The following is a 12,167-nucleotide window of genomic DNA, read 5'->3' on the forward strand; positions in this document are numbered from 1 at the left end:
AAAATGTCATTTTGAATCAAATGCATGATACTAGGGAGAAGTAATTCATGCTCAACATGCAACCTAAACTGACTTAAATAAAATGCATGAAATGATCAATAACGTAGATGGCCACACCCACGTCACTGTGGGAAGGAAAGAGATGTTAGTTCAACACTTGCTACTACTAGTGACCTAGAAATTCTCTACATCACCACAAGTGTCACGGAGTGGTGCTAGTGGAGTGAGGAAACGATCAGGATTAATTTGGTAGATAGTACGATCTATTATCGTGGAAAAATAGTATCAATTAATTATCAAATTACACCGATTCACAACGACGCGTAACTCCGCCATATTTCAATAATGTAATACTTTCATTTAGAAGTGTAATGAATCATGTTCAATTTAAATTCTAAGGACGGTTGTCAATCAATTTGAAACCAACCGAAAAGCCAATCGTACCTCGTAACACGATATCAATGACAATTGTTTTATAAGAGTAATCTACAAAACTGGAAATGACAACTTATTCGCAATAGCCGCTTGATTTATAACATGCATTGTTAAATTTGTAACGAAATGTTCGTTGTTAAACCTCTAATTCTTTCCTCAATCCCCTAGACAGCCAGATACTGAGAGATAAACATGGAGTCATTTTAATTGAAGGCCATTTATGTTAGTGGAACAATTTTCTTGCTGACGAATAGTCATGTTTGAAAAAGAGTCAAAGGATGCGAAAAAACTGAACTCACCACCAAAGGCTTACAATATGCATTAGAAAACGAAATTTCTAAAATAAGTGACTATAAAAGCATGTGAAATAAGAAAAAAACTACTAACAAAAAGGCGACACAAATTCAATAATAGCTCCGCTTACGAATCACCAAATGAGAATAAGCGATGAGAAACGCGTATAAATCGAGTTCACGAACGAAAAATATCATAAAAGATGAAAATCATTTTATATTAAACTATTCTTAATAACTCTAGGAAATAGATAAAAAATTCTCTCGAAGTGATAGTGTTCTGATAACTGACAGTAACTCCTGCAATTCGGAAATAGATAATAGGTTTTATCAATCATCCATTGAGTCCCATTCCTCTCAAATTAAAGTTGTATATGGGGAACAATAGCTGCTATTGTATTTTGTTTAAAAACCGGATTTCGGAAATTTGGGTCGACTAGAAATATCAATTCGATACTCAGCAAAAAAGCATAGTCAATTGCTTCGATAGGTGATTGACTGAAGCTCTGTTGACCCCATTGGTTTCCAATTACCTGTTCGAGAAGTTCCGGGAGTAGCAACTCAAAGAGATAGAAGTGGAATCGATCGATTTCTCGAAAATATCTCGTGTACTGAAAATCTGTAATGTCTCGTTCCTTTGACGACTAAACAAAGTGCAATTGATCACCTTGATTTTCGATACTCAAAATTGAGGTAAACTTTCATTAATTTTCTCCGTAGCTCAATATATAAATTTCAGTTCAAGAGTCAATTTAATATTCTACCTTGAACTTCATAGTAATATACATATTTTTGTTAAATACTTTTGAGCTTTATAGTCCTGTGAATAATCCGATTCACTTTCCGTCGTCTTCCATGAAGATATCCTTTAAATCCCACGAGTTACCATGACCGATGCAAACTGATTGGTCTAGATTTATTATTTGCCCGCCGAGATGTTTGCAAGGCTACTAGCTATTACAATTGTTACAATTAGACGTTCGATGCCGTTCGATTTTTTTCGGATTCCCTATGCTTGAACCAATTATGGATATAACTAGCCCATTGCTTGAACGTACTGCATATTCAACAACTGTTTCAATAAGTTCGACTTTCATGATTCGCGTAATGTTATCAAAAAATCATACCTAAGGTTACTGCTTAATTAGTTTTAATTTCCATAGAACTAAATTTAAGGAAAATGTATCATTTGGACGATTGTAATGTTGAATCAGAAGATGAGGAGGTTTTATGGAACTAAATTTAAGGATAATGTATCGTTTGGATGATTTACTGTGTATTCGAAAGATGAGGAGGTTTTATGCTGGTTTGACAAAAATTAACTCCAATGGGCTTTTCCCTGCACCAAATAAATAAATAAACTGAAAGGCACGAAAACAAAACTGAAACAGCGGTCACGTCAGCTACTGTATTTGTGTTATGACAAAGTGGGAGTTAGAGTTTGAGAAGTGTTCTCTATACACGTCCTGAATCATTTGCAACATATTTTCTGGGGCTTGCATGGTTGTCTGCCTTCTGTTATGATATGTTTTCAGAGCGTCTGTAATGGTTTCATAGTTGAAAGAACCACGGCAGATAATTGTTCTTCGATATTTTGGAAGAATTTGTTCGGTGATGTCTGAATTGAAGGTAGCTTCTCGGAATATTAATTAGTTTCTGAAGTTATTGACGGGTCTTTCGGTACAGTGGATGTAGAAGTCGTCGGACGTATCAGCGGAATGTGAGGTGTCTGGCAGGGAACAGAGGTTTGAGGTTTCGTCTGTTTCGTTTGCATTGGCGTCGATCTTTCGGCTTAACGCGTCGGCAACGACGTTTGCTTTACCTGTTCTGTATACTACGTCGTAGTCGTAGTTTTCTAGGTCTAATCTCTAGCGGATTATTTTCTGGTTTTTGGTCGAAATTTTTATAAAAATCAAAGGTTTATGGTCCGTTATGAGAGTGAATTTATTTCCGTATAAATACGGTTTGAATTTTTCTACGGCCTAAATTATGGCTAGCGCCTCTTTTCTATTGTGGAGTAGTTGATTTCATGTTTATTCAACGTACGGGATGCGAAAGCAATGGTCTTTTTGTTCGTGTATTTGGAATAATACAGCGCCCAATGCGTAATTAGATGCGTCGGTCGTCAAAATGAAGGTTTTGGTGAAGTCGGGGTATCTGAGTATGGGGTCGCCTACTAGGATTTTTTTGCATTTTTCGAAAGCTTCTATGAATTGTGGGTCGTTAGCATTAAGTGTTTTTTTTGTTTAATGCCGTTTTCGTTTTTAATTTGCACTACACCGGTGCAGTCGGGAGTTATTATGTGTCCGAGAAATTCACAATTTCTTTGGAGAAATTCAGTCTTTTAAGTTCCTGCTGAAAACATACGACATCCTGAGCTCATAGTGGAACGTATAGTCGATTACTATATCAGAAATGTTTGTTTGGACGTGACATGCAACATGCATACCAGCGTGAAAAGACCACTACAACCCTGTTACATTATGTTGTATACAAAAAGCTTTCTCACAAAAAGCAATCTTGCTTGGGTGTTTTCCCAGATATTGAAGGTGCTTTCGGCAGTCAGAAATTAGAACGATGAGTGTTTGTGGACGTCCTCAAGGTGGTGTATCATCCTCACTTTTATGGAACTTAGTCACTGATGGTTTATTAATGAAACTTAATGACCTTCCCGACTTACGATTTTACCGACGGTTATCATACTGATGACTTACCTTATGATAAAAAAAGAACCGGAATTTTCATTTTAAAATTCTCGCGCTTGTCCAATCGGTAAACTTTTATTCTCTCAACGTTGGCTACACTTTGATACACATTCTGTCAAATTTTGACACATATCGTACGATTAGTTTTTGTTTGGCGTCTATACAAAGAAGTTGAAAAATTTTCGTGTGGCGATTTTTATAATGGATGAAAATTTAGAACAACGTGCGTGCATCAAATTTTGTGTTGCAAATGGATTTAAGTGTTCCGAAACGTTGAAAATGTTAGAAAAGGCCTTTGGTGAATCGTGTCAAGGAAAAACACAGGCATACGAGTGGTATAAACGCTTCAAAGGTGGTCGTACAAGCTTGGATCATGATGAGATCCCTGGCCGCCCAACAACATCTGTTACTGAAGAAAACATTGAATCAACGAAGCAAATCGTGTTGCAAAATCGTTCTGTACGTATTAGAGAGATTGCTGTGTTGTTGGGCATCTCTTATGGACCAGCCGAACACATTTTAACTGATGTTTTGGGTTTGAAACGCGTTCCTTCTCGGCTGGTGCCAAAAAAGCTGAATTTCATTCAAAAACAGCGTTGGTTGTGTCGCAGTTTTTGGTCAAAAACTCAACCAAGCACCGTACTCTCCGTACTGGCCCCGTGTGACTTTTTCCTCTTCCTCAGACTCAATTTGCCATTGCGGGGAACGCGTTTTGAGACCATAGAGACCATAAAAGAGAATTCGCTGCGTGAACTAAAGGCCATACCTTCGGCGGCCTATAAAACTTGTATGGAAAATTGGATCAAACGTTGGCATGCTTGTACTGCCGCAGGAGGAGAGTACTTGGAAGGCGATAATAAAGAAATTTATTGAAAATTAAAATTTTGCTTTTTTTGATGAAATTCCGGTTCTTTTTTTATCATAAGGTATTAGCATTAACACTCTTTTTGATTTGATGAAGCAAGCCCTGCGATATGTTGAGCAATGCTGTTTTCAGGTTGAATTATCTGTAAATCCACACAAAACATCAATGATTGATGAAATTAAATATGTCGGGGTTATTCATGATTCAAAACTGAATTGGTCACATAGATTGCAGGATTTTGGAAAATTATGGAGACTCAAACCCAGATATATTCATTGTATCTACACAACTATTGTTATTGTTGGCAGATAGGAATAGTTGCAACATCTCAGTCAAAACTAAATCATCTCTAAAGGATGGTCCTAATGACGATGATAGGAGCAGTCACGACAACTCCTACTGCAGCTCTAGAGGCGCTACTATGCATAAAACCACTATATGTGTTCTAAAACAAGAAGCATTATCTTATGCATACCGTCATAAGGTTACAGGGCTTTGGAATAGTAACCCTATAGGCTATGCTACTAGTCTCATTCACTTGGTAGATACTGTACTGTGTTCCAAGTAGAAATCTATGCGATTCTGTGGGGATACAATCGACACATCCGCAAAGAATCTGTGGTAAAGGAATTTATTTTGATTGCGAGAGTTAGGCTAAAATGGATAATTTTTTTAATATTACCCTTTATTTCTGTTATAAGTATATCACGTCACTATACAAATTCACTATGTATCTCACAACACTATAAATCATGTATAATGAACGTCACATCACATATACGTATTTCGAATACAATTTATATTCTTCTTCAGTGTGTTAGGTTTTTTTTTAATTATTGAAAGAATGCTGCAATGTTGTTCCTTTTATATGAAACGGAACAGGTATAAATACCTCGAAAAAAAAATTATCTAATTTGTTTAGGGTAGGGAGAGGTTAAGTGTTTTCTATGTTTGTCTGTCCCCAGAAAACACTTAACCTCTCCGTATTGGTATTGACGCAACTACGTATCCGAGTTTTCAATTTTCCATACATGGTATGGGGAGCCAAAACTAAACGATACTCTATCATCTCTCACCCAAAGCGGTAAGGATTTATAGCTAGAGGGGTTCATCGTTCTTCAGAGTGAATAAATTCTTTCTGTTTCTACCTTGAACGGTTTTAGCAGACTGTTTCGCATAATTTCTGTGGTGCCGGATTTACTTCTGCTCATACATAAAGCTTGCTTCAGATAGAATTGGAACAAATACAGTTGCCTGTATTTCAGTTATTTATTATTGAAATCAAGATCTTTTTCATACAAATGTAGCGTTTTCTTCATACTTTTAAGAAAAAATACGAATAAAATTATTCGTTACGGTTTCGAAGGAATTCACGAATTTTTCCTGTAACACGGCTCATTATGCGGCGCACACCTTCTTCGTCCATCGTTTTAGCTATCTTATTCCACCAGGTCGTTATCTGATTGATGTCTTTGACAACCTTTTCCTTTTGCCTTGAGTCTCCTCTTCATGATTGCCCAGTATTTCTCAATAGGGCGGAACTGGGGGCAGTTGGGTGAGTTAAGGTTTTTCGGAACAAACTGGACCCCTTTCTCTGCATACCATTCTTGAACGACTTTGCTGTAATGACAGCTTGCCAAATCTGGTCAAAACATTACGGGATGGTCGTGGGATCGAATGAACGGCAAAATTCGTTTTTGGAGACATTTTTTGGTATAGTTCCGATGTCATTGTCCTATTTGAAACGAAAACTTTCGTTTTTTTGCTACAGCTGCAAATGCCCTGCCTAATAAAGTATTTTCTTGCAAATTTGTCGGCAAAAACAAACTTAAATTTGGCTGGAACATCCCCCCGAGCCGTTGCCAAGTAAAATTTTTGACATGGGATTTGCCCGAAGTCAGCCTTGACACAGGTTTCATCGTCCGTCAGAAGCACCTGGTCATATAGTTTCCGAGCACGAATTTTGACCACACTATTCTGTTTTATGGTCCGATTTGGCTGTTTGCTAGCTCGATACGACTTGATTCCTTCCCGGAGTTGAGCTGTTTAGCTAGCCTAAATGCAGACCACAATGGATTTTCCAAATAACTGTGCACTATTTTTTCCCTTCTTTCGTCTTCCATGTTGATTGTTTACAAAGTACAGTCGATTTGCGGAATGTCAAAAATCATACGTGAAGCTGACAAAATTCCCGACACGTGGGCGCCAAGAACTCTCAAATCCGTCCACCAGGAGCGCCAAAATATGAGCAAAAGTTTGTTCCAATTCTAAATGAAGCAAGCTTTATTGTGAATCGTTCTGCATTCTTCCGGGAGTGCAGAATAGTATCGATTTTTTAAATCTCTAAATCCTCTCGGGGGTTGAAGGTTTTATTAAATGTGAAGTTTGGCACCTGCAGACAGTATCTTTCCGGGGATGCATAACGATTTGATTCTTTTTGTTTTGTTCCTTTTATCCTTCCCTTCCCATCAGGATGATGAGCCAATTAGTTCCGATTCCGATTCCTGATACTTTACGTGGCTTATGTTCAACCTAAACTATTATTGCACTGATGAGTCGAAGACGAAACGTAAAACAAATGTTATCGCAATTCAAGAATTTACGTTGTGGTTATTGTACCGAATGATATTTTTTTAAATATATATCTAATAAACATTCATGTTGGGTTTTTCCTTAGATTCATGCAGGCATTCGACCGTTACTGATGCAACTTGGAGATCATCGAAATTTAACACTCAATGGAGCCAAACGTCTATCCTACTTGACACAACTGTTTCCGTCCATGTTTAATGAAAAATTGTGCGATTCTTTGTTGCAAATTGTAAAAAAACTGTTGGAGAGTTCAATCGCAGCGAACAAGGGCACCAATTTTCTTGCCACATCAAAAACTGGCGAAACTGAGCAAAAAATTGTAACCATCATCGGAATTTTCCATCAAATTCCAGCTGCTTCTGCAAAATTTATTGATAGTCTTTGCAAACTGATTCTACAAACAGAGAAAAGTTTAATGGTAATTTAGTTGTTATGTACCTCGTATCTGATATCATCTATTGTTACAATATTATTGTGTCATTTTAGATTGAACCCTGTTCCCCGTATCGTTCACCGTTAGTAAAATTCTTGTTGAAATTCCCGAAGGAAACAATGGAACTTATGTTGAGCGATGCCAATGTTAAAGATCCACAATGGAATAGATTTATGATTTTTCTTGTGAAACATAAAGATGGTTTACCATTTCGAAATGCAATTCAAGAAAAAAGTCAACGATTGATTCAACTCATTCTTATTAATATGGAGGGAAGCATTGCTATAACTCAAGGGTATGTACTAAATATTTGATTCGATTCTATCTTATTCCTGTTTAATGTTTAGGAAACCATACGAAGAACGTTATGAAGCTCAAAGACAAGCGGTTTTGCTTATTCACATATTAACCGAATTCGATAGTCCGTGGATTTCCACTCAAAGCGAAATAATAACTGCACTCAAGAGCGTCTGGAGGAATGACTTATACAAGGTTTGTTCATATGCCTTTAACAAAAAATATTTAATTTAATTTTGTTTTTCTAGACGTGTCAATCATCCGTTGTTTGCGACATATGGCATTTGGTTGCTAAAATATTGATTGAATATTTTTCACACAATACCAATGAGATACCCTTACTATTTCAATTACTGCGCGCGCTTTGCCTACGATTTATTCCTGATTTTCAGTTTTTCCGTGACTTTCTTCAGAATACTGTATGTCAGAGTTATACTGTAGATTGGAAACGTAAAGCATTTTTCCACTTTGTTGAATGCTTTGTTAATCAGGAAGTGACACAAGATTTGAAGGCGAAAATTTTGACAATGATTATCATTCCTAGTTTCGCAGTTAGTTTTGAAAAAGGAGAAGGAAATAAGTTGGTTGGTGCTCCTCCATCACCTTACCAAGAGGATGATAACAATGTCGTTTCAGTATTCATTAACAAGGTGATTGACCCAGAGAAACCATTTGCTAATGAAGATTCCGTAAGAATAGCGTTGTTACAATTTGCGTGTTTGCTGGTCGAAAGAGCATCACCACACATTCATGATGGTGATGCAAATAATAAACGCGAAGGCAACAAGCTTCGAAGACTTATGACATTCGCTTGGCCTTGTTTATTACCAAAAAATTGCGTCGATCCAGCAGCCAGGTATCACGGACACTTATTATTGAGCCACATTATAGCCAGACTAGCCATTCATAAACGTATTGTACTACAAGTGTTTCATTCACTGCTGAAGGCTCATGCCGTCGAAGCGAGAACAGTGGTGAAGCAAGCGCTAGAAGTGTTAACACCTGCTATGCCACTACGAATGGAGGATGGAAATACAATGCTAACTCATTGGACGAAGAAAATAATTGTCGAGGAAGGACACTCTATGCAGCAACTGTTTCACATTTTGCAGTTACTTGTTAGACATTTTAAAGTCTATTATCCGGTGAGGCATCATTTAGTACAACAAATAGTCAATTCAATGCATCGTCTTGGATTCACTGTAAATGCGACGATTGATTATCGAAAGTTATCGGTAGAACTAGCTGAGGTTATAATCAAATGGGAAATACAAAGAATCAAGGAAGAAGCAGAGGGTACTATAGAAGATGAAGATAGTAAAATACAAAACGATAGCAAACCGCAGATAAGTGGAGCGATTAAAAGAACCGCACAAGAAGAAGATACTAGAAAGAAAGTAGCGATAGGGGAGACGATTCCCCAACCATCTCCTGGTACTTCAACTACTAGTACCAGCATAGTTAGTCCCAAAGTGGAAGGTTCGACCCGCCCAATCGATCGTGCACATTGCGATGCTGTTTTAAATTTCCTATTCAGAATGGCATGCCAACTAAATGATGTATCTACTACACCTGGAACAATCTCTCCAGGTGAAAGTCTCTCTAGGAGATGCGTTACTCTTCTCAAGTTGGCTATGAAACCTGACATGTGGCAACAACCGTTTGACCTAAAGCTAACTTGGCTAGACAAGGTATTCACAAGCATTGAAGGACAGCAGCCTAACATTGGAAACGTGTGTACAGCACTGGAATTGTTAACTTTCCTATTAACAGTCTTGAAAAAGGATCAAATATTAGTGACATTCCGACCATTACAACGAGGGTTATCTGCTTGTGTAACAAGTCCTAATACTAGAGTCATTAAATTGATGCATGGATTATTGACCCGTCTTATGGCTATTTTCCCTACCGATTCCCATCATAAACATGATGAAATGGAAACATTATATGCAACTATTAGCAAAATGATTTTCGAAGGTTTGGCAACATACGAAAAGAATCCTCAGGCAAACCCATCGACATTATTTGGAACATTAATGACATTAAAAGCAGCTTGCACAAACAATCAGAGCTACATCGATAGGCTGATTATTCCATTTATGCGCCTACTCAATCGGTTGACCAAAGAGCATTTGGGAGGAGTTGCTGGTAATACGAACGGAAATGGCGAAGCTACCAACAATGCCGGATCAATTGCATTAGAGTTGTTGGTCGTTTCACTAGACTTGGTTAAGAACCGTGTAGTTGTGATGAGTGTAGAAATGCGAAAAATGTTTATTGGAGGAATTCTCGTTGGCTTGATTGAAAAAAGTAATGATGTTAAAGTAATAAAAGCAATTGTAAAAATGATCGAAGAATGGATGAAAAATAAAAACACCCCGGTAACGGTTTCTCAGGCGCCAACACTTCGCGAAAAATCTATACTTTTGGTAAAACTAATGCAATACGTAGAAAAGAGATTTACTGACGATCAAGAATTAAACGGGCAATTCCTAGAATTAGTAAATTACATCTACCGCGATGAGCAACTCAAAATAACTGAACTCACTTCGAAACTGGAAGCAGCTTTCCTAGCGGGTTTACGTTGTAATCAACCAAAGATTCGTGCAAAATTTTTCGAAATTTTCGATGGATCCATGAGAAGGCGTTTACACGATCGATTACTTTATATAATCTGTTCGCATGCTTGGGATTCTATTGGACAGCACTATTGGATAAAACAATGCATTGAACTGTTGATTCTTACGGCGAACACAAACAAGCAGATACAGAACAGCAACGAGAATCATTTGTTACCTAGCATTTCGTCGGTGAGTATTGTCTATAGCTATTTTTGAATTTTGATTTGTTCGGGAAATGTGATAGCGATATCTTGTTAATATGATGTATTTTGTTGTGTACAAAAAATGACTTATCACGATAACATTAAAAATGCAATTTTAAGACTCACTCAAACCTCAAGAGTAGGTAGTCCATGTTCAAGATCGTCCCGAGCATAGTATACGAACGAACGCAGTTTCCGTGCATATGCATCGTGTACGTGAACCGGCCACATGCTATATTCTTATTAATTACACAATGGCATAAACTAACCGATTCAGAACCATTGTATGGCTGTTGCTACGATCCTACTGACAACTAAGAATCCTTCCAGGTCGGGGCACGAACATACGACAACTGGCTTGTAAGACCAGTGCCCTATGTATTGAACCGCCAACGAGGGGACGAGAATCGCAATAACTATTTATTTGTTAGTTTGTGATTTACTTTTTCCGTATTTATTTTTGTTATTTTATGTTTGTATTTTACTATTGCAGTATGAAATACCAGTTCAGTATTTCTTTCACATCTGTGCCACCGAAGTGTCAATTGAATTGTTGAGATTTTCGGAAAATATAGTCAATTATTGTGAATTTTCTACATATCTTGTATTTTTTACCAATTGATTTATTGTACTATACAAACAGCATATATTTTTGCGGCGAAGCTATACGCAGCGTGGAAAACAGTATGATACAGGTTATTGTAATGCCAAATAACCTTCTGCCAAACGAACGTTATGCCAACCGAATTTATGCTAAATGAACTTTCTGCCAATTGACCGTATGTCAAATGACCGTCGTCGAAATGGGTTATAACCGTTTGTGTCAGTTATTGTGTAACGTTCAATAATGGTCATATGTGAAATCCACAACAGATGGGTGTTTCTACCACTGACGGGTGTACGTTATTTGGCCGAATTTCGTTTGGCATAATGTCTTTTGGCATAAAATAAAAAGACATACTGTTTCATTTGGCATAATTGTTGTTTGGCATAATTTTCATTTGGCATAATTTCAATTTCGGAAGCGGTGGCCCCCACACACAAACCTGTAATCCACTCGTTTGCCTGGTCTACTTAAAGCTAGGAGCTATCCCTTGGCCTCGCATTAGAAAACCGCAATTAGAATTCATTTTCTAGTTTTAGAACACAACGAGGAGAAGGCAACCTCGGCGGCGCCAAGCTGCCGAGGTAACGTAGTCCGAGTCGTCCAATCACTAATCGGAAATACTATAATCCAAGTGTTATCAGGCCGTTATGTATTTCAACCTTTTAAATTACTCCCAGAATAAAACGAATCAAAAGAAAATATGCACAATTGAAATTATGCCAAATGAAAATTATGCCAAACAACAGTTATGCCAAATGAAACAGTATATCTTTTTTATTTTATGTCAAACGACATTATGCCAAACAAATTTATGCCAAACAAAATTCGGCCACATAACGTACATCCACCACTGACGCATATTGGCGTATTTTTGCTTTTTCTATGGATTTACTTATTAGAATTCATAAATTTGGGAATCGAACATACGATAAATGGCTTGTAAGACCAGTGCCATATGCATTGAACCGCCAACCCGGGAAATAAGTAGTACATGACAAATCCTTTTCTTATGTTGTATTTTATTTCTTTATCTACAATCAACAGAAACAATTTGGTCCTAATGATAATTTCTAATATTTAGAAAGTTTATACGTATACTGCTTGTGACACATTTAA

At 37.3% G+C, this 12,167-nt stretch overlaps 1 protein-coding gene across 4 annotated transcripts in view; it reads left to right on the forward strand.

Annotated features, from left to right (window-relative positions):
• The window catches only part of LOC131439084 (transcription-associated protein 1), a 112,629-nt gene that overhangs the window by 24,163 nt on the left and 76,299 nt on the right, over positions 1–12,167 (forward strand). For all 4 annotated transcript variants that reach the window (XM_058609673.1, XM_058609671.1, XM_058609672.1 and 1 more), the window contains 4 exons: positions 6,976–7,308; positions 7,377–7,618; positions 7,671–7,815; positions 7,869–10,430. In XM_058609673.1, the coding sequence (XP_058465656.1) occupies positions 6,976–7,308; positions 7,377–7,618; positions 7,671–7,815; positions 7,869–10,430 (3,282 nt within the window). The remainder of the gene's footprint in view (positions 1–6,975; positions 7,309–7,376; positions 7,619–7,670; positions 7,816–7,868; positions 10,431–12,167) is intronic.

This window comes from Malaya genurostris, chromosome 3, assembly GCF_030247185.1.
Source record: "Malaya genurostris strain Urasoe2022 chromosome 3, Malgen_1.1, whole genome shotgun sequence".
Classification (NCBI taxonomy): Eukaryota; Metazoa; Arthropoda; class Insecta; order Diptera; family Culicidae; genus Malaya; species Malaya genurostris.